Source organism: Seriola lalandi, unplaced genomic scaffold, assembly GCF_002814215.2.
Source record: "Seriola lalandi dorsalis isolate HSWRI2012SDOR001 ecotype SW California unplaced genomic scaffold, Sedor1 jcf7180002054850, whole genome shotgun sequence".
NCBI classification, from domain to species: domain Eukaryota; kingdom Metazoa; phylum Chordata; class Actinopteri; order Carangiformes; family Carangidae; genus Seriola; species Seriola lalandi.
The window spans coordinates 1623391-1645412 of NW_019525403.1; the positions used below are offsets into that span (position 1 = coordinate 1623391).

General features: G+C 41.4%; 1 protein-coding gene across 1 annotated transcript; it reads left to right on the plus strand.

The window, feature by feature from the left end:
• The first annotated feature begins 899 nt into the window (after nt 1-899).
• Nucleotides 900-20968, plus strand: LOC111670359 (transmembrane protein 47-like). Its single transcript, XM_023427068.2, has 3 exons — nt 900-1164; nt 16666-16806; nt 20735-20968. The coding sequence occupies exons 1-3, from the start codon at nt 936-938 to the stop codon at nt 20914-20916; spliced, it is 552 nt and encodes a 183-aa protein (XP_023282836.1). The 5' UTR covers nt 900-935; the 3' UTR covers nt 20917-20968.
• The last annotated feature ends 1054 nt before the right edge of the window (nt 20969-22022 follow it).

Sequence of the window (22022 nt, forward strand, 5' to 3'; positions counted from 1 at the left end):
CCAGTGTGACTGATAGCTAATGTTAGCTAACGTTAGCTTAACTTTAGCTAGATATTGTTGTACAGCAGACATTATTGAGTACGTTGACTGATTTTATGACTCTTCTGTAGGTGTGCAAGTGTTGCACTATCCGCTAGTGTGTTATGCTAAGTGTTAGCATAAAACACTGTCCCATAGTTATGGCCACAGTGGCCGTTGCACAACAGCTAGCTACCTTAGCTTTAGAATTAAAAACTCTGTGAATTCGGTTTTTGGTTTCAAACAAAATAATTATAAAAGTAATTGCCAAAAAAAACAAAAAGGTTATTGCAGGTTTAAATTACAATTACTGTAACTTAATTTGCTGTCATTCAGTCTGGCTACTGTATATACTGTGCTAAAGTTTACTAACGCTGGTTTAACTGTGATTATACACGTTCTACTTGTTAATGTTGTGTTGTCAATTCCCCCTCTATAAAGTCTCAGTCTCATCTTATGCTGAGCTTAAAGAAACAACAGTTATTATTTTAGACCATAATTTCTAAACTAAACTAAAATTTTAGGGCAATTTGGGCTCAGCACCTGGTATTTTTCAAACCCTGTCTACGCCCCGCTTGGGCGGGGTCTCTGTCTTTCCCTCTCTCTCTCTAGGACCCTGTAGCACCTGCTGATCCCTCGGAGCCTTGACGTCAGCGCAGTAAATGGTGGAGATCTCCTGAGCGCGGCGGCAGCGGTGCCTACAGGCGGGAGCGTCCGTCCAGCGCGCAACGCAGGGAGCTGCGGTGGCACCAGCAGCGGCAACGACTGCACTGAGACTTTCGCATACATCCACACACCGTAAGGAAGGAATACATCAGTACACACACACACACACACACACACACACACACACACACACACTTCGACATCCTCCCCGGGGTTTGAACCCTCTCTGCCTCTCCAGCTCCAGCCTCGCCATGTCCTCTGCTGTCACCGAGACGGAGGAGTCGGCGCGCAGCTCCCCGCTGACGCCGCTGAAGCTGGTCGGGCTGGTGTGCGTCTTCCTGGCGCTCTGCCTGGATGTGGGAGCCGTGATGAGCCCGGCGTGGGTGACTGCCGACGACCAGTACTACCTGTCCCTGTGGGAGTCCTGCTGGAAACCAGCGAGCACCGAGAACTGGCAGTGCAGCAGCACGCTGGGCTCAGGTAATGAGGAGGGGGAAAGTCTCAATGCGTGGGCTTATAGAGATAATAACCATCCTGTCCCGTGCGCACCGGACAGGCTACACTTCCATCAGTGTTGTTTGCTTCTTTTATCGTTTATTACAGCAGTTTTATTTTCTAGAGAACAAAGACCTGTTCTCATTGACAGCAAGTAATTACGCTAAAGCTGATCAGGATGATGGAGGGATATTTAATTACCTATAGAGAGAAAGAAGCCATTGAAAGGTATTGTCCTCCTCACTGTCCCTACCCACTATCAAAGCCTCACCCTGACAGTCCTTGTCAACCTGTGGGATCTCCACAGTAATTATTGGGAAGGTGAATGAAGGAATTTTTCACTTAAAAACAGAATTACACTCAAAACAAGTTGAAGTTATTTGAGCTCTCCTTTTGATTACGAGGAGAAAATAAATGGATCATAGATGAAAAATGGAGAAATGGAGGTGGATGAGTGAGCAGCAAGGAACAGGTGCTGGTCATAAGGAGGTGAAGTATCACCAGTGGGCTGGAATGATTAGGTTATAACTCGGACAGAAATGAATCTGTAACAGTTTTGATAATTGCTTAATTATTTACATCATTTTAAGCAAAGATGTCAAAAAACCTCACTGGTTCTATGATAGTAAATTTGGATTAATGACTGGACAAAACAAATCATCTTAATATATGAACTTGACCATTTTCACTGTTTTCTGAGACATTAATATATTTAATATTGAAATAATGAAAATACAGGTAGTTGCAGTTTTATTTATAATTGATGTTACAAATGAATGTTCTCCTCCGACATGTGAGACTATATGCACTAGAAACAATCTGAACATCCTCCTGGGACAGATCAGGGAAATTAAAAATAAAGGCTGCTGCTCAGTTTCAGCTTGTTGTTGCTGCTTCATAATGATCACCATCTACATTATAATGCTGCAAAACTTCCACCACCTTCAGGGTAAAGCATGTCAACTCTGCTGAGTGATGCCACTTACCTGCACCTAATGAATTCATTGTTCAACACAGGAGAAGGAAGGGAGAGAAAAAAAGCGCTGGTGTTATGCTTGATACAGAGCTCATTCTGTCTCCTTTTTTTTATTATCCCCCCCTCCCTCCTTCTTTTGTTGTCTAGAAAACAGCCTTGTTGTTGTGCCCAGGAGAGGTCTTCCAGTTTTAGGACAGGGGGGGGTGGGGGGGTGGGGTTGTACTTGGATGTTAGATTGGTTTCCAGGGAAACAGAGTTCATGAGTGTTACTTTAATTGAGATCTAAGTGGCTTTATTTACTACCAGTGTGACGCTGGGATCTGATCTATCTATCTATTGATCTATCTACACACACACACACACACACACACACACACACACACACACACACACTGTCTACCTACAGAGATGATATTTGACCAGTGCATAAGTCTGTGCTGCTGTCTGTGGGTTGGATGGGATTGTGTGTGTGTGTGTGTGTGTGTGTGTGTGTGTGTGTGTGTGTGTGTGTGTGTGTGTGTGTGTGTGTTTGCAGCAAGTGCACAGTGAATAACTGTGTCTCCATGTGTGTGTGTGTTTGTGTGTGTGTGCGTGCATGCGTGTATTTGTGTGTGTATTTTTTCTGAAAGAAGGGGAGCCTTGGTGTCTGTATGTCAGTTTGTAAATTGGTGTGTGTGTGTGTGTGTGTGTGTCTGTGCCAATAAGAGGCTACCACGTTGTGCAGACCTATTTCTGGACGGTCTCCTCTGAAGCCCAGCTGAATATTTCATGCCACACTCTGATTTTTCTGTTGTTGCATGTCTGCACCTTCTCTCCTAGGACCTAGCCACACACACACACACACACACACACACACTGGCACACTTTGTGACCACAACTTTCAGCTGTTCCTTTCTGTCTGTGCTACTCACACACATTCAGACCAAGACTCCCTAATTAGATGTCTCAGCGTGGCGGGTGTGTGTCAGCCTGTAAGTGTGTGAGCCTCACCAATGCACACACATTGATCTTAAAAAATAAATTACTCCGTGTTTGTGCCAGCTCCCTTGGCTTGTCCCAGAGACAGGCACAGACCAAAGCAGCAGTTTCTGTTGATTTAGCTCATCCTTTTCAATCATCGTAACGATTTGCTGGTTGTTGTAATGTGAGACTGAATTGATTGCTGCAGGAAAATGGTCTTTTTTTTTTTTTTCACCATCTTTGCTTTTCTAAATCTGGAGCTTGCATGTATACGTTGGCTTGCACATGGGAACTTCATTAAGGGGATGTTTGAACCTGCTGAGCCGCCATACTGCTCAAAAAGACAAATTGGGAAAGATCAATATCCAAATTTGGTTTCTTTTCATATGTAACTTCAACTCTTGGTCACAGCAGCATTTAAAATGGCAGCATTTTGTGGAGACTGTAATTCATTCCAATGGAAACACCAGGATTAGCAGATCTTTTTGTCAAGATTTGTCAAATTTGTGCCAGTGGCTGATAGCGAGCCAGTTTATTAGCTGTGCCACTTTTTCCACTTTTATTAAACTCAGTCGGAGGATAAACTGCTCCACAACAGAGAAATGTTTTTTAGACAGGAGTGGATGATACAAGTAAACCTATTGAATAAACTCTGTGTCATCCCGTTAGCAACAGAGTAAAGCTTACAATTTTGTTAACACACCCTGCTCATTCACAAGTTCACTTAACTAATTGTTACCGTTTTGACATGTAATAAAAAAGTTGCAGATTATTTACAGTATTTAACCCATTTAAATAGCCTCCTAAAACTACCTCCTAAAACCTGAGGGTTTTCTGAAAAACTTGCCGTCACTAAAACCTTCATTACTCAGCATCTGAAGCAGATAGAAACATGAAATAAAAACCATTTCAGAGCTTAAATCTGGATATGGCTGGAAAAATTGATCAACATTCCAAATGCCAATGATTTACAGTTATAGCCAAAGTTTCAATCTCTCAAACGTTTTTATTTCATGTCTCTATCTGCCTCAGAGGCTGAGAAATGAAAGTTTTAGTGAGAGCGTTGCATCAGGTGAATCTTTACCTCTAGCTAACGCTGGTACTTGCTCCTCCTCCTCCAGCATGACTCAGCCTGATCCTTGACTAGCTGGATAGCAGGTTGAAGTCAGTGTCGCTACACTGTGAAATGCAGAGAAATGTGATTTGAATCTAAACTCACAGCTTGTATTGTCTTTCTTATGGTCTGGATACTATCATAGTTTTTCCTTTGCACTTTTTCTGAGATTGGTCATAATAGTAAAAGGACAAATGCTGGTCTTCGACTGGTCCAATAAACTGTAAACAATATATCCTACAAGGAAGTCTGGGGATGAGCACAGAACTCAGATGTGGTTAGCATTTGGGCAGTAGTGATCCTCAAGAGTTGAAATTAAAGTTATTTTAATTGTCAATTTTCATCACTGAATAAGGAAGCCTTACTGCTGACATCTGATAACTTACTGGAAAATGTTACAGTGTCTACAGTTATCGTATGTGAGTACTTAGTTACATCCACGCTAAGACAGCGAAATCTGTGTTTTCATGCTTGCTGTTGGACCACACTGAAATGCCTAGTGGTAGATGTTTGTTTGCACGGCTTGGGAATAGGGATGTCATGTGACATGACCAACCAGTCATGGGCGATCCGCATCTGCATCATCAACATCACTAATGACAAATGTTTCTATGACGACGATAACTCAATGTGTAATCTTAAATTTTATGTTGGTGGTGAGCATTAGTGTTGATATTGATTAAATAGTTTACCATAATGGAGATATGTCTCCATCATGTTGAAGCTCTTATGTTAGAAAAATAAAAACAGTACTTGTGTCAATACATTCAGGATGGTAGTACACAACTTCAACTCCAGTAGAATTCATTATCATATTAATACAACATGACCGTATTAATATATCATGTCACAACACTCCCTGTCATAATATTTTCTCCACCAGTGGCAGTGGCCCTGGTCTGATCAGACACAGGAATCCTGTGCTGCATCTCTCTGTGGTTGTAAATCTTCTAACAAGTAACACTTCATCAGTCAATATCCTGTGTCCTTGGTAATTACAGTAATTATACGTGTAGTGAAACATGCACATACACTGTCTATAGTGGTGATTTATCATGTATTATTATAGCCTTGTGAACACGACTGTTAATGTTAATACATTAAATTGCTTTAATGTTCAGATCCACATACAGGCACCCTATATAGACAAGATAGTTGGTGAAGGTGAAGGAGTCACCTCTAGTATCAGATGTAGCTGGTTTACATGAGTATAATAATATCTGATCCCACACAGTCAGTAGCAGCTATGTAATGGTCATATTTCCTGATGTCAGCAAAGTCTAAAGAACAACAATACTGCGAAGCAAACTAAATCCATGGATAATGTCACATGATGTCACTTCTCACAAGCCTTGGGCACTAACTGAAAAATCTAAAAATCTATTCATATTTTTGCTTAGATCAGAGATCTGCAGGGCAGATAATCTCATATGCTTAAACCTGAGTGATTCCTCTCCTGGTCTCCATCACACCTGTACTGTGTTTTAATGTACATACAAACTGTTCATCTGCTTTCTTTAATTATTTGTCTGTTTCTGTCGCCAGACAACTAAACAAGCATTAACTGTGGTTTGACTGTGGCTCATAAATCCTAAATAGAGCAGGAGAACTGTATATGTATGTATTGCCTTGTTACAACCCAGATTACTATGTACTTCTCTTCCTATCAATATGTTTATTGAAACTCAGCAATGACAGGAAGGATTATTGGTTGTAAGTGTTCATTTTCGTACATGTTTGTAAGTTAGAGCAGGATGATGAAAGAGTGAGACTGCTGCCGCTCCGGGAGGATCATCAGCAGGTGATGATGAGCTGTGTTTATGTTGATTTTGTCAGATGACTTCATTATCATCATCTTAACCGTTGTCTCAGCACAACAGCGCAGGAGTTATAGTTTGCCTCGTTAGCAGGTAACATTGGGATTAATGAGCTACTATCAAATCGCTGTTCATGCTCATTCAGATGTCTAACAACCGAAACAGAAGAATAATTGAATGAGAGGTGTGCATTAAAACTGTAGAGGATGATGGAGGGCAACATCATCACACCATGAAAACACAGATTTAGTTGTGTTAGCATGGATGTAGCTAACTATCTAACAGCCTTGCTAACTCTTGCTCAAAATAACTGCCAGTAATTCACAGTACTGTAGACACATATTTTCCAGAAGGTTATCCGATGTCAGCGGTAAGGCTTCTTAAAGTGATGAAAATTGACAATGAAAATAACTTAGATTTCAACTTTTAGGGAGCACTGCTGCCCGAATGCTAACTACAGTGGTCACTGCCCAGAGTTCCCTGCAGGATATGACTGACAGTTAATCAGACCAGTAAAAGAGCACCAGAGATTCCCTGCCCCTGGAACATTTGTCCATTTACTATAATGACAAAACTCAGAAAAACTATAAGGCACAAAGAAAAACTGAGAGGCTCACTGGATGTATTTTCTTTTGTTTTTGGTGCCATTTTGAGTAAACTGGCCATTCTGATGTTTGATGAACCGAAGCTCCTGACCTGTTTCTGCAGGATTTTATACATTACATCGCTGCCACATGATTGGCTGATTACATGAATTAGCAGGTATTCCTAATAGATTACTCAGTGAAAGCAAAAAAAAGAACGTTTTGTCATTAGGCGGGTTTTGATACTGATGAATGAACAGAAACCTCATTATCAAACAGCAACAGCTCCCCACAAGAAAACTGGATTTCAATTCTCTTATGTTTGGAAAATGGGACATGAACACACAGACACACACAGACACACACACCTTACCCTAATGTTAAACCTAAACCCAAAATGTCCTTACTCTGTTTGGAAAATCCTTTTTTGGTCCATATACACACACACAAACACACACACACACACACACACACACACACACACACACACACACACACACACTGCACTCTACTGAAAGGTGTTTGAACCCAAAGAAGTTACACCTGGAAGCCAACCTACTTTCTTTTTCTCTTTATTCCCTCTCTGCCTTACAGTCTCTCCTTTTCTTCCCTCCGTTTCTCCTCTTGTCAGACTTAACGGCAAACCACCTGATCTCCATTCTATGTTCCAATTCTACCAATAGCTTTGTCATTCACCTGACCTTGAGAGAAGATTTCCCAGACTCACTGTTGGATTGGGTTACAGCCTGAGATCCTTAAATGTAGAGTAAGAGATTATAACCTTAAACACACAGTCCATTCTGTGTGTGAGTCCTACACCGCCCTGGCTCTGGAAATGGGATATAAAGAAAGTGGCTTGGACCGACAGTTCCTGGCAACCAGCAACAGGGGGTGTTTGTGCTTGTGTACAGGACGAGGGAAAGAAGAAGAGAGGAGGGGAGATGGGGGAAAGCACAAGACGATATTTTCACATGGTAACAGACAGTGCCAGTTTAAGGATTACCAGTGGAAGGAGAAGGAGTAGTCTACTCTTCTGTTGCGGCCAGACTGTGTGGGATTGATTGTAGCCGCAGACGAGAGAATGGCGGCGGTGTACACTCATCGTATTGTCAAGAAAGAGAAATGGACGAGGAACAGCAAAAGAGGCGAAGATCAGAAAACCAAATATTGAAAAAGAAGCGGTTAGATCAGGCAACGGTGAAGAGCTGCATTAACATGGGGAGTGGAGACTGCACAGTCAGACTGGGAAAGATATTCAGTCCTGGATTTATCCTCTGGGATCGGCACGCACCCTGGATGACAGGCACATACAGAGGGTCGTAAACAGACTGACGGGGCCATGTAAAACTTTAAAAACATAATGGATGTTCCTTTTTGTTTTCTCCTGGTATTTGTCTGTACAAAGTGCTTGTGAAGACTTAAAAACACAAGTTTGCTAGCACAGTGGATTTTTTTGGTTGGATGCAATTTGAGATGCTAAACCCGGTAACATTAGCTCTCTTGTTAGCTTAGCTGTAAACCTGCGGCCCTCTCTTCTCTCCCTGTAGTTTTGTAAAAACAATCCAAACAACTAACTAATGTTTACTCTGTTGTGTTTTGGATGATGGGTGTAGGTTACATGTCATTTGCTTTATAAGACTCTTCATTCCACCACTGTGTCACTGAAATTAATTTGTGGGTGGAGCTTCGCTTAAGGGAGGGGTGTATTAGTTTTGATGTTGAGTTCAAATATCAACAGTCTTTTCTCCAGCACTGCATACTCCATCTTTAAACCATCGCTAAAAATTAGGAAATCATTCTACTACTTTCTCTTTGTCACAGTATTTGTAGTTAATTTACCATGAATTACAAAGGCACTGCTTTTTTCAGCATAATAACCGATTTTGCAGAATAAATGCCAAAAGATGTCCTCAATTTTGTGGACAGATTGGATTTTAAACACATTGACTGCCTGTTTTGACCCACATTCAGCAGTCTTTGTTGTCACAGATTTGAGATCGTTCATCACTGAAGACCTAAAAACCTCCATAACTGCTTACTCCTCGCTTTCTGCCCTTCTCATCTTTCTCTATCAGTCTATCGATCCATCCATTGCTTTTCCTCGCCCGGCCTTTCATCTGTATTCTTAAATGAATTGTCGTTTTTTCAGCCCTCAATCCTCCTCCCATTTTATTCATCTCCTTTTTGTTTGTTTTTCATTCCCTTTTCTCTCCTTTCTTCCTCTCCTTCTCACTACCCATTCCTCTCTCCTCCCTGTGGGCCTCATTGTTACATTTCTTATGTTAATCATTTCACCTTTGTAATTCCGCCATCGTCCTTTTCCTCAGCCCTCTCCATCTCCTTCTCCCCTTTCCATTTTCTCCAGGGTCAAACCTCTCCCCCTTTCCTTCTCTCCCTCTCATCCTCCTACCTCATCCCCTCCTTCCCCTCCCTTCCTCTCCTATGACTCCATCTCCTCTCAGTGAGCCCCGAGAGACGCCCGTTCTATTTGTAGCGGCTGAACGAGGAATGGGAAATGATGTGGCATTCAGTTCTGTAGCAGACAGACAGACAGTGGAATAGCAAGAAACCTGCAGCTTCCCCCATCAGCCACCCCAAAACACACACACACACACACACACACACACACACACACACACACACACACACACACACACTCACACACACACACATTGGGGAAATGATGGGGGAAAAGGATGTGCATGTGCTCAAACACACATAATCCACTTGGTGCATGCAAATCATGCCTTCTTCAAAGCAGTTACAGCATCACAGAGACAGCATGCTGTCTTAGCATAAGCAAATTCTGAATTATCTAAGGATATAAATGTACTAAATTGTATTTAATATAGTTATTCCTCTGGTATTAAAGGTAGCGTAAGTGATTCGTATCCAACAGATTCAGTGAATATCTCCTCAGGGTCTGATAGATGTCTGTTCTACAGCCCTGATTCTGGAAAACCCCTCTTACACTGGTTAGAAAACATGCTAACACCTGTAACATCTGGTTTTTGACATGTGTTAAAGCGTACAATCGGCATTCACTCCCGGGTCAAATGACTCTGCAGCAGTTATGGAAATTAGGGAATTTAAGTGATGTTGACAGTTGAAGTGATGGCTACGGAGCCCATATTCATTCCAACACTTTGCAATAGTCGTGGAAATCAAAGATCACCAATCAACATTTAACTCTAACAATGGCTACGGCACTTCTTTAGGAAACTGAGGTCACTCTGAACTTTGCTACAATATGTCTCTTAAAATGACCTTAGAGCTCTTGATATTTGCTTCAGAGACAATTGAATATCAAATGAAAAGTTTGTATAAATCCGTCTGTTACTTCAGCACCACGGACAGCGTCATGGTTTTATCAACACACGGCACAGCGAGGTTGTAGGCTGCAGAGGGAGGGCGGAGTTTAACAACAGTTTGTGCTACATGTCTATGAAAAAACTGGAAAAATCTGTCAACCCAAAAATTAGCATATTCCATAAAACAATGGTATAATTGAATATAAATGAAATGATACTGTCAAATATGACAAAAACATATAATTACTCTCTAACTCTTTAACGTATCACAGAGTAGGGCTAAACTAGTCTTTCTCTTGTAGTACACAGCTGGGCTGCAACAGTAGTGTTGACATAGAATCTACGTCATCTACGATCGGCAGTGACGCAAACATGACACCCATGTTGTCCCATTTTAATCGAGCAGATTTAGAGATATTTCCCAGGATAAGTGAAAACTTTGACCTGCTGGTGGCGCTAGAGGAAACATTTTTCATGTTATTAACTAAAACAGATTGTGATTGTTCGTAATTGTAACTGAGGTGAAGAGTTGATCATATTTTACACATTTATACATAAATTCTGGTAATTTCTAAATTTCTTGACACTGTATATGATGTTTAATCGTGAGTTGTAGAACTACATGTGTGGCTGATGTAGGCCTGCCCTGTTTTGGAAGCAGTGTGCACTTGAACACAACCCCTTGACTGTCTTATTAGAGTCACTGACCTTGTCAGTGTTTCTTTACTTAATCTCATGATTGAAATGTTAAAATGACAACTAACTGACAAACGTACTGTATGTGTGTACTCAGCTGCACAGCTACAGGACTGATAGCTTCTGTTCTGGGTACAAACACCCAGAGCACTGAAGCAGCAAATCAGTGTGACAGCTCGGAGTGGCTTTAATGTAAAGAGAAAATGTGACAGTGCAGTGTAGTAATCCTCTCACATGGCAAACAGTCACATTACAGCGAGAGGTATTTTTCTCTGTGTGAGTGAGAAAGAGAAAGGCTGGTTCACAGTGCAGCACAGTGTGTGTCCCTGTGTGAGAAACTGGTTCATTTGCAAACACTACTTTGCAACTTGCATGCACTTAATGCGTGTGAGTGAGTGAATGGATGGGCTTGGTCCATGTGGCAGATTATACTGTTGCCTACAGTATGTGTGTTCATGATACAATTTGACTCTGCCAGTGTGAAGGAGAAACAGAGAAAAGAGGCTTTGCATATTGCATGTGTATGAAAGATAAAACTTAATGTTACCTCACATAAAAATGATCCCAATGAGTTCCATGTAGTGTGGTATACAAGAAGAGAGTGAATTCTGTATTTGTATTGGAAGAAGAAAAGGTGGAATCTATGTATCCCTAATTCTAATTATTACACAGTACAATTCAATTCTGTCAGCATAAATGAAGTTATTTATTTTGCCAGTTATTTTCAGGCAATAATGGAACATGAGTAAAACTTTCATGTTTGTGCCTGTCTCTAAGACAATTTAGAGATATTTCATTTAACATGAATCTCATGCAGTATACTGTATATCAGTGTTTCTGTATGCTGGTGCTACATGAGCACTACTAGTCTAGTTCAAAACCTGCTGTCAAAGTACATAATCCTCATGTGTCTTCACTCCTTTACCCTTATTATCTCCCTCCAGTCATGACTGATGAATACTGTTACCTCCATCTCTTGAACCGGGTGTGAGAATGATTTTTATAGCATGTCAGTCTGAATACTAAACCCAACAATCATCACAGCAATCAAGCTGATGCTTCATTTTACAAAGGGGTCTGTCCCATTTAAAGCCACACCCGGATTACCCATAGATATTAATATTCATTCATGGTACCCCGAGGCTGAATCTCAGTGACACTGGTGATCTGACCTTTCACCCTGTGGTAGACACAAGTCATCTGACACTGTACGGCCTTGCGGAGAAACAGTGGGGTTGAGAAACAAGGGTTTGGAGTTTGAAGTTTATTGGTTAAACTATATAACTGATATAGTTTGTAAAATCTTATTGTATCCCTCTTTAGTCTGGCTATTAATTGTTGTCACCACAAATACTAATCTAATCTGAAATCTATTCTAATTCTGTGTGACACTAGTAGCTAGATGTTGTTCCTGGCTGGTAGTAGCGGTAGCGGTAGCAACATGGCTCCTGCTATCAGCCCGGCTACTGTCCAAAGCAAGAAACAATCATAAGAGTCCCAATTTGAACTTGAAGCCCTGATCTCAGAGCTGTGATAAAGGCAGAGTAAAACACCCCGTTGTATTAATAAGTCAGCAGGTTTTGTTACTTATTGATCTGTTAGAAATTTTGCCCACTGAATATTGGTTTTGAACCCTCTCAAGTCCTTCAGCTTTCTCCATTAAGTGAATGACTGTTTGAGGATTTATCACTCTCCCTCTCTGCCCTCTTTCCCTCCTCTTTTTCTTTTTCTGGGTGGAGTTACTCCGGTCGTTCCACCGCCAATTCTGTGGAAAGGTCTATGCTCTTGCTGTTTTAGGTGCACGTGTTTAATTTAAACTTAAACTTAAAGTTAAAGATAAAAAACGTGTCCCTTTAAATGAAATTTATCTGTATAATTTAAATTTTAATGAAATCTAAATTTTACATTTTGCTTCTGATTGGTTATTTTAATGCTGCTTTTGATTGGATGAGGCTGTTTCCAAAGAACAAAGCAGCTCTTTTCTATGGCTGATAAACCACATGAGCCTCCTGAGAGCTTCGTCTTCACCCTCCACCTCCAATCCGTGTGTCTCATCCCTCATTCCACTCCTGCATATTTTGCAGGAGTTTTATGGGCGACTCTCAGGGGGCATCTGATTCGCCTCAGTGTGGTTGTGTTTGAAGAGCTGACTTCAAGTGAAATTCAGAGTTTCTGCCTGAAGGTTTTACACCAAAAATAAGAAGCAAACATGCAAACATGTGCACACAAACCCACACGGGCAGATCAGAATCAAAGGCGGTGAGAATATAATTTTGTTTTTGCCAGGAAACATTTTAATGAAGCTGAATAGAAAATGACCGATGGTGTTACCTTCCTCATCAGCAGCATCATTCAAACTGAAAAACTGTTTCTGGGTTTCTTCGCGTTTGTAAAACAAGCTGCTTCACATCGTACCATATATCTGTCTTTTTATTCATCTCTCCTCTTGTTTCTGCTCTCTGTCACTCCCTACCTTCTTCCTTCTCCTCTGTAATTTCCTCCTCTTTTCTCTGCCTCTCGGTATCCACCTCTGCAACTCATCTTCCAGCTCTATCTCCGCCTCTCTCCTTCCCTCGGCCTCTAAATCTCTCCTCTTTTCTTATCTCTCTCCTCCACCATCAATCTTTTATAAGCATTTTTACCACACTGGAGCAGTAAATTTAGGCATCGTCTGTACTTAGACAACACGCATAGCTGTAAAATAAAAAATTAATTTCACTTTAATATCTCTGCAGTATTCTGTTGATGCTATCTACTGTGCGGTGGCTTTGCATCTGTTCTGACAGCTACAGTTCGTCGATGTTTTATCCTGAACCTCCAGTTTGACGTTTATCTTATAAAAGCTACTGCATGTCCTCAAGGAGTACAGATAATTCTTATTTTGTATTTTGTAATACACAGTGGCAAGAAATAGTAAGTGAAGCCTCATTTGTCCTAAAATATTCTCAAATCTTCATCTAAGTTATGAACAAACATAACCTGTGTTAACAAATAGCACCCAACTCGTTCTGTTGTTCTTGTCCATATTGGAAACATCATTTGAACATTCACAGTGTAGCTGGAGAAAAGAATGTGAACCCTTCAGCTAATGGTGTCAACAAAAGCTAATGGGAGTGATACAGCGGTGGGTAATCTGGCAAAAATATGACGATTAAAAGGATCTTTTTGGGTAGAATTGCAATCCACAATCTTACTCATGATCTGCATCCTGTTTCCCCTCTGATTTTATTGTGAAAGTACTGACTGGAAGTTGAGATTTGTATCTTTCTGCCACTTTGAGGCCTCTTTCGGATGTGTTTTTCCGCTCTGTGCTTCACACACACTGCAGAGGATCAGCGTGAGAGTGCAGGACAGAGCGAGGAGTCAAGGCGAGGGTACTCAGCTGCCAAGTCATTAGGAATTTATTAATGCAAAGCTGACATTCATGTCATTTTAACTTCACTTTTTATTCATCTTCCCAGAGACGTTTTAAACTACAAATCCTCCTGAGACCTGGATCAGATATTATTAGATTAAAACAACACATTCATTTTTTTCTTAAACATAGTCCTTTGTTGTGGAAATTGGGGCATTGTGTTTGTGTTTCCTCACTGTAAAATAATCAGACAGGATTACATAGGGACGACAAAAGCAAAACAAAAACACAAAAAAAGGAATTTATGAATATGACACAGAGGCAGCAAAGGTTTGTTGTAAGGCTGAATTATTGATTGATCCGTTAATGATCATTTTTTTCTATTAATCACTTAATTTAATCTTTAAAATGTCATGACACTGCACAAGGTGTCATCTCGTAAGTTGTTACAGTTTATTATTGTCCTTCTGAAAATTCCTCAGAATTCACTAGAACTCTTAAAATATGTTTGCTTGTAAGAAGTGTTTGCTTGAGCCAGTTAAAGGAGCGGTACGCATGGCCAGGATGGCACCGCCGCCGCCTCATTACGAGCTGGGACAAACCCCGCTGTGTATTCAGACAGAAAGCGTTGCTGTTATTTGCACAAATTGGACTGCTGCACTATTTGTGCTGTCCGGTTATTAGCTCCAATCAGCCAATGTACCAACTGTACAGACGTTAGCTGTAATGTAGCTGGAAAAGTGTGACTGTGTGTGTGTTTGTGTGCCTGTCTGTGTGTGACAGTTCAGCTCAGCCCCTGACTATTCTCAGAACTCACCAGGAACTCCAAGTTCTTTCTATTATTTCTTTCTGTTAAAAGTGTCCTTTTTCTCTCTCATCTTTTTGTCCATTTATGAAGTAATTCGAGCAATTTTTATGCTCAAGTTAAAACATTTCCAGCTCCTTGTGGGACGCGACACAATGTCCAAATACATCACACCTTTTTATTCCCTTTGTCTGCAACTGTGCTGCATCTAACATCTGTCTGAACACAGGTGAAGTAGCAGAATAGTTACAAATTGAGCATCAAGTTTGGTTGTGACTTTATATGCGAGCTTGTTGCACTCTCTCTCTCTCTCTCTCTCTCTCTCTCTCTGTGTGTGTGTGTGTGTGTGTGTGTGTGCATCAAGCCACGGTGCTCCCTATATATAAATTAGGACAGATTTTTGATAAGATGCCAGCAAAGCTTTTTAGCCGAGGCTTTTTGTCAGCTCAGGTATACGTACTAAGTGCTTTCTCTCTTCATTAGTTTCACTCAGCGCTGCTCTGTCCCCAACCCCTTCACGCCCTCCTCACCTCCTTTTTTTCCCCTCCTCTTCCTCCCTGTCCTCCTCCTCCTCCTCCTTGTGGCATTTCTTTTCATGCTGCCCTCTCTCTGTCCTTGTAACATTATGCCGCTGCCTCACTTGCATGTGTCTCCTCTTTTATCGCCCATCACCCTCTCCGAGACGCCTCGTTGCCAACACACCTCTCTTCATCTCACTTTAACTTGTCACTCCCTTTGTTCCTCCATTCACTTTGTTTTTTTGTTGTTCTATACCCTCATTTTTCCCTCCCCCTGCTCTTTTATTTCTTCCCTCCTTCCTTTCTCCCCTTTATTCATTCACCTTCTATTCTTTTCTTCCATATCTTCCTTCCTTTCTCAGCCCATATATTCTTTATTCCTTCTTTTCTTTCCACTGTTTGTCCTCGCTTCCTTCTTTTATCGCCTTTATTTCCTTCATTCTCCCTTTCTCCTAACTTTGGCCATCCATCCTACCTTCTTCCATCTATCTTTTCTCCTCTGTCCTCTTTCATTGCTTCTTTCCTCATTTATTCATTCCATCCTCCTTCACTCTTCCTTGTACCTTCCATCCTTCCCTAAAAGCCCTATTATTTCCCTCTCTCATTAACGACTTTCTTCCATCTTTGATTCCTTTCGTTTTCATTCCATCCTTCCTCCTTTACTCTAGTCTATCTTGTCTTCTTCCTTTCTATTCTCTTCCCTTCCCTCTTACGTCCCTTTCTTTTTTCTTTCCTTCCTTGCGTCTTTCATTTTATATCCCTACATCTTTCTTTCTTTCCACTCACCTTATATCCCTTTCTTTCTTCCATCTGCCTACGTTCCATCTATCCCTTCGTCTCCATCCTTCTGTCTTTCCTTCCACATCCCATCCTTTTCTGTCCTCCGTGTACGTTTGCTCTCCCTCTACCTTCCCTCCCTCATTCTTTACTTCCTTCCTTTCACAACGCTGCCTTTTCTCCTTTTCTCCTTTGGTTCCTACCTATTTCATTCTTCATTCCTCCCTCCCTCTCTTATGCCTTCCTTCCTTCCTTCCCTCCTCCCACCTTCCTCCCGTCTCCCTCTGATCAACATACACGATGGAGGTAAAGGCAGTGATATATAACATGTCTCTTGAGGCTCTGTCTTTCCTCTCAGGCCACCTTCAAGGTCTTGTATGCATTTCATTTTTAGCTCTGGTATACTTTTGCTTTGTTGCATTTATTCATGAACATTCTCAAAATGTTTATTTTTATTCTTTAAATGTTGCATTCGGGTCACTTCTTTTCTTTCTATGTCTCTTAACCACTTTTTCTCTCCACCTTCCTTCTCCTCCCTTTCTGCCCCACCTTCCTCCCTCCTTCCCTTCCCAGACTGGCAGGTTGCTACGCTGGCCCTGTTGCTAGGGGGTGGAGCCCTGGTGCTGATGTCATTCCTGGTCGCTCTGGTTGCCGTGTGCATCGGCACAAGACGGCGATTTTACGCACCCGTCGCTTTCATGCTGTTCGCTGCAGGTGAGTGCTCACATACACATGAACACATGAACTGTAGTCCATACACAGTCACACCAGTCCGGGGTTGAAGGCCGCTCATTATGCACTGAAATATTCATACTTAATGACACACACACACACGCACACACAAAATAAGATTACTTAATTAGCCAATTTAGACAAGGTAACTGGAAGGTTGCAGGGTAATCACATTGAAAACTGACATGCATTCAAATGATAATCCGTACTTACTGATTAAATAGGCACACAGACAGGATACACACATCCTCACATTCACACACACACACACACACACACACACACACACACACACACGATTCCTCTCTCCCTCAAACTCATTTAGAGAAAATCCTATTTTTATGATTGGGGCCGAGCAGGGTTGCAGCGGGCGTCACGCCTGTCCTTTTAATTTCCCCAGTCAGTCCCAGTCTCCGATTGGACACTGTGAAGTTTCCACATTTTCTCCATCCTCACCTCTCAGAATAATCTGAAAATTTCACTTTTTTTTTTTTTTTTTTTTTTTTACACGTGTTTCATTTTGCAAAGTGTTGTGTATGAGACATTCTTCTCAATCAGTATTGTGCAAAACACAGAAGTGAGATCTGTCATGAACTGGCAGTTTTCTTTTCCTTTTAAATGTGAATGACGAATGAAAACGCATGAAAGGAATTAAACATCCTTATTATGTCTGGATCGACATTTGACTGCTCATTCAAATTCAATAATTTTTTCATGCTGTGGTGATTGAGAAACTTTTGTTGCTTCATTCTCAGAAAACAAACTGTGACATTTACAGCTTGAATACCTGTACAGTTAAAGTTTTCTTTAATTATATATTCTGACTTTGATAAATGTCTTTAATATAGAAGCACATAAGTCATCAATGCTTTAGATTTATGTAATAGCTGTCAGTTTAAATCATCATCACACAAGGTTTAAAAACAGGTGCCTGTGGCTCAGGTGGTAGAGTGGGTTATCCATTGAGTACAGGTTTGGCGGTTCAATCCCCGACTCCAACCAACTTGGAAAAATGCGCTTGAATACACCTGTTACGATACAGGTTCATCATTTCTCCTTAAGGCTGCTAGCCAACCTATAAACTAGTGCCTCTCCCTGCGTGTTGCATTGGACGTGAGAGGTGTGACGTAGACTTACCCGGGTGGATGTAAGATTTCCTATCTGGGAGTGTGTGTGTTTGTGTGTGGTGGACACATCGCTTGGTCACTTTCCTTGTTTCCTGTGACCAGTGTTTTTGGACGAGACGAACGCTCGTTAAGGGCCGCGGGAGCCGTTCCAATCCTCGATGTGCATGTGCAAACTCTCTTCTCCTAGTCTCTTTTGTCCAATCTCACTCAAACCCAAATTCTCCTCAGGTGTAACTCATGTTGGCTAATGTGCCAGAGCCACCACTCCGCCCTGGTGTGACGTCAGTTGTGACCCTGCTACAGTCTCCCAAAATAAACCCATAAAACCTTACCATAACCTAACAACGCCTTTACACTAGAAACCCTGAGTTTTGAGATGTTAAAGCCTCTACTGTTAATATTGAAGTTTTCAATTTGGCGCATAGTGGTAGTTTGACTTGAAAACACTTGAAAACAATGCAAGTAACTTTAAAATATTAGCAATGCAAGTAGTTGGAAAACCTTATGAAAAACTGGATAATGTTGTTTGTCACCATGGATACAGACCGAACTATATGTTCCCATATGCTCATTAATCATCATTACTCATTAATTATTTACTTAAAAAGTCCAAATGCCCTGCTTTGATTTAATAATGATAAATGTTTATATTTAATATTTCATTTTAGACCTTGGGAAACAGAGATCAGCAATCTATGAATACAAACAAACAGAAAACACTGAAACTCTCATCCGTCAAAATCCGCTTGTTTTACCATGACGGGGCACAAACAACTTCTCCAAACATCTTAAAAGTCGAGCAACAGAGGCAAAGTGTTTTTGGGTGAACTATAAAGGCACCCTCAGTGAATGATAGATCACATACACACTTCTTAACAACCAACCACCTCTTTAAGGCTTGTTTTTTCACACCCACTCCGTTAATGTCTTAGCGTTTCTGGAAATTATGCATTCTGTGTCGTTTTTGTTTTTCATGCAGGAAAGTGCCAGAGTTTGTTTATGCTCCCACAAGATGAATTCCCTTTGAAGAAATAATGATTGATGTGTTCTCCTTTGTTGTACTGCCATCCATCTCTACTCTTTCCTCTATAAACATCTACCTCTTTACCCCCACTTCCCCTCCGTCCGTCCTTTCACCTCTCCTCATCCATACATCGTTTCCTAAACTTGACCTGTCCTTCTCCTGCCTCATTCCTCCATCTCTATTACAGCATATCCGCTTTCCTCTTTCCTCATTTTCTCCACCATCATTCCCTGTCCTTCTCTCCTCTCTGATCAAGTTTGATTTATTTTGTTTTGCTGAAATGCGCTAAAAGAGCTAAATGACCCCCCCCCCCCATCGGGGCATGCCCAGTTGATTTTTCTGGTATTTCTAAACTGTTTTGTACATGACCACTAAATAATGTGAAAGAATAAAGTGGATGTGACCAAATCCCATAAAGACAAGGACAAGGACAAAGACATACAGGAGACCCATTTTACATCAGAGAAAGTTTGGCCAGAATGTACAGATTCAAGTATATTACAGTATATTTTAAATTATTTTTTCTTCTCTAATCTTCCCTCCTCATCATGTAGTTCATCTCCTACATGATATAAACTCTAGTTTCTATGGTATCTATGATACTAATATATGGACATTTTCACTATTTAGAAACAATACAAGAGAGTACAGCTATGCTAAAGGCTACATGAGGTTGTACTTGTACAGTGTTCAATGTTTACATTCACAATGTTAACAGGCTTTGTCAACCATTATGTTTACCATGTTCACCATCTTATCCTAGTATGTTGGTATGCTAACATCTGCCAATAAGCACTAAACACAGGTGCAAGTACAACTGAGGCTGATGAGTGTCCTTAGTTTGCAGGTGTTTGATCATAAACCAAATTATTGAACTAAGTGAAATTTTGTTAGTACAGAGGCAAGATTTGTTTTTTTTAAAGGAACTATTTGTTTTTTGCTATTGCTACATAGCTAACTTTAGCATTAACAGCTGTTTAGTTACCAGTCTAGAAGAAACGTTGTGAGTTCAATATCAAACTTCATACCTTTACTCACCAACAGCTGTCTCCAGAGGTGGAAAGAAACACCAATGTTAACTCTTGTTAGCATGCTAACCAGCTAGCCCTGCTTTCCAGTAGTGACTCACTGCAGCCTCCAGTCTGCCCTGAAGACATAGCACTGCTTTGAAGGCGTATTATAACCTCTCGTCTTGTAAACGTAACTATGGCTGAGGCTCTTTTCAAGGGACAATCACCACCATCCGCTCCCAAGAAACTTACAAATAGCCTCTGTAATGAATGAAGCACTACATTGATTAACAGCACTGGATTTGCATGGATGTGGTTGAGGGTGATGGCTGGCATCAACAGTCCCGTCTGTGGTTAGGTTTAGGCAACAAAAACACTTTGGTTAAGGTTAGGGAAAGACTTAAGTTTTGTTAAGTTACTGTTAACTTTTCCTATATTAAACCAGACCACGATCCTTCCCTAACCTTAACCTAATGTTGTGAGTGTCTAAGCATAATGTAGTCATTACAAGTTGATACTGCACCGCAAGACAAGATTTGGCAGTAATAATAAGCCCAACCTAGGTCAAACTAATCTGTGAAGCATTGGACACAGAGCCTGTATATTTGCAATACTCATTAAACTGCAGTAACAGTGTCAGCCTTCTTATCTTCAAACTGACTTCTTCCTTTTTTCTAATTTTCATATTATTCTGTTGTTTAAAGAAATGACACTTTGCCTTGTAGTTACCATCTCTGTGTCTCTTCCAGTCGTCCTCCAGGCCTGCAGCTTGGTCCTCTACCCCATCAAGTTCATCGAGAGCATCAACCTGAGAATCTACCATGAGTTCAACTGGGGCTATGGTCTGGCCTGGGGGGGAACCATCTTCTCCTTTGGTGGGGGAATCCTGTACTGCCTTAACCCCATGAACTATGAGGAATTCTACTACTAGGTCAGGTTCAAGCTGGAAACCCGACAGTTACATGCTGGGAGAGGTATTCAAGGGGGCGAGGATGAGAGTTTTCGGGGATTGGGGGGGTGGGAGTGGGGTCCTTTTAAAGGCTCAATTGCCCAGAACTGTAAGGATTACTTTATACTGGATTTGAGCCAAAAACTGTATCGCAATCTGGATGAAGCCGCCAGTCAGGAGAGTTCTTTTCCTGCCCTGAAAGAAGTGTGAGAGCTGAGACTGATGGGTATTTGAACTGGCAGCCCATAAGGTCAGCAGGCCTGTCCAGGGCAGGGGTGGGGGATGGGTTGGGGTCTTATTTCCAGGACTTGTGCCACTCCTGGGACAAACTGGCAACCACCTTACTTGCGTATAAAACTACAGTTATGTCACTAGTGACAACCCAACCTATTGACTCTGTTACCTAGGAAACAGAATGTCAGACGGGGAGGCTTTTTCCGCACGTTTACACGCGCATGCACATGCAACGAGGAACGTGTATCTTCACCTGTACACATCAAATACTCATGCTGAAGATCTTCAGAAATCTAATCCACGCTCTCTTTCTCCACCAGTGCATCATCATCGTCATCATCATCATCATCATCATCATCATCAGTAGCACTTAGAGTTGTCCTCTGGAGTTCTTAAACTTTCACAAGGACGTGGAAAAGGATCAGATGCTATAGTTGCACTTCAAGACAGACAGATTCCTCTTGGGGGAGGAGGTAAGAGAGGGGAATAAAATAAAGACACCCGATCAATATTCTGTTATCGAGCCACTTGTCTGTTACTGTGGCAACCCACGGAGTGTGCACACAAAGCTGTCATGATTGATTAGCCATGGTTGGGGGTGTGAGACGGGACTGTGCTCAGATGCCTCCAAGGGCCTGCTAAATTTCGATTCCCTATCAAGTTTCTCCACCCCACGAAGTTTGGAGCATCTCTGGTCCGGACAGATACAGTCTCTCAGTGGCCGTGTTTACACGCACAACTGTAGTTTCTAAAGTTAGCATCTCACAGGAAGATATATGGAGAACTGTGACATTATGTGAAATATTTGTCTCATTTCATGAACTTAAGTAGCACAAGTGCTCAGCTCAGATGGA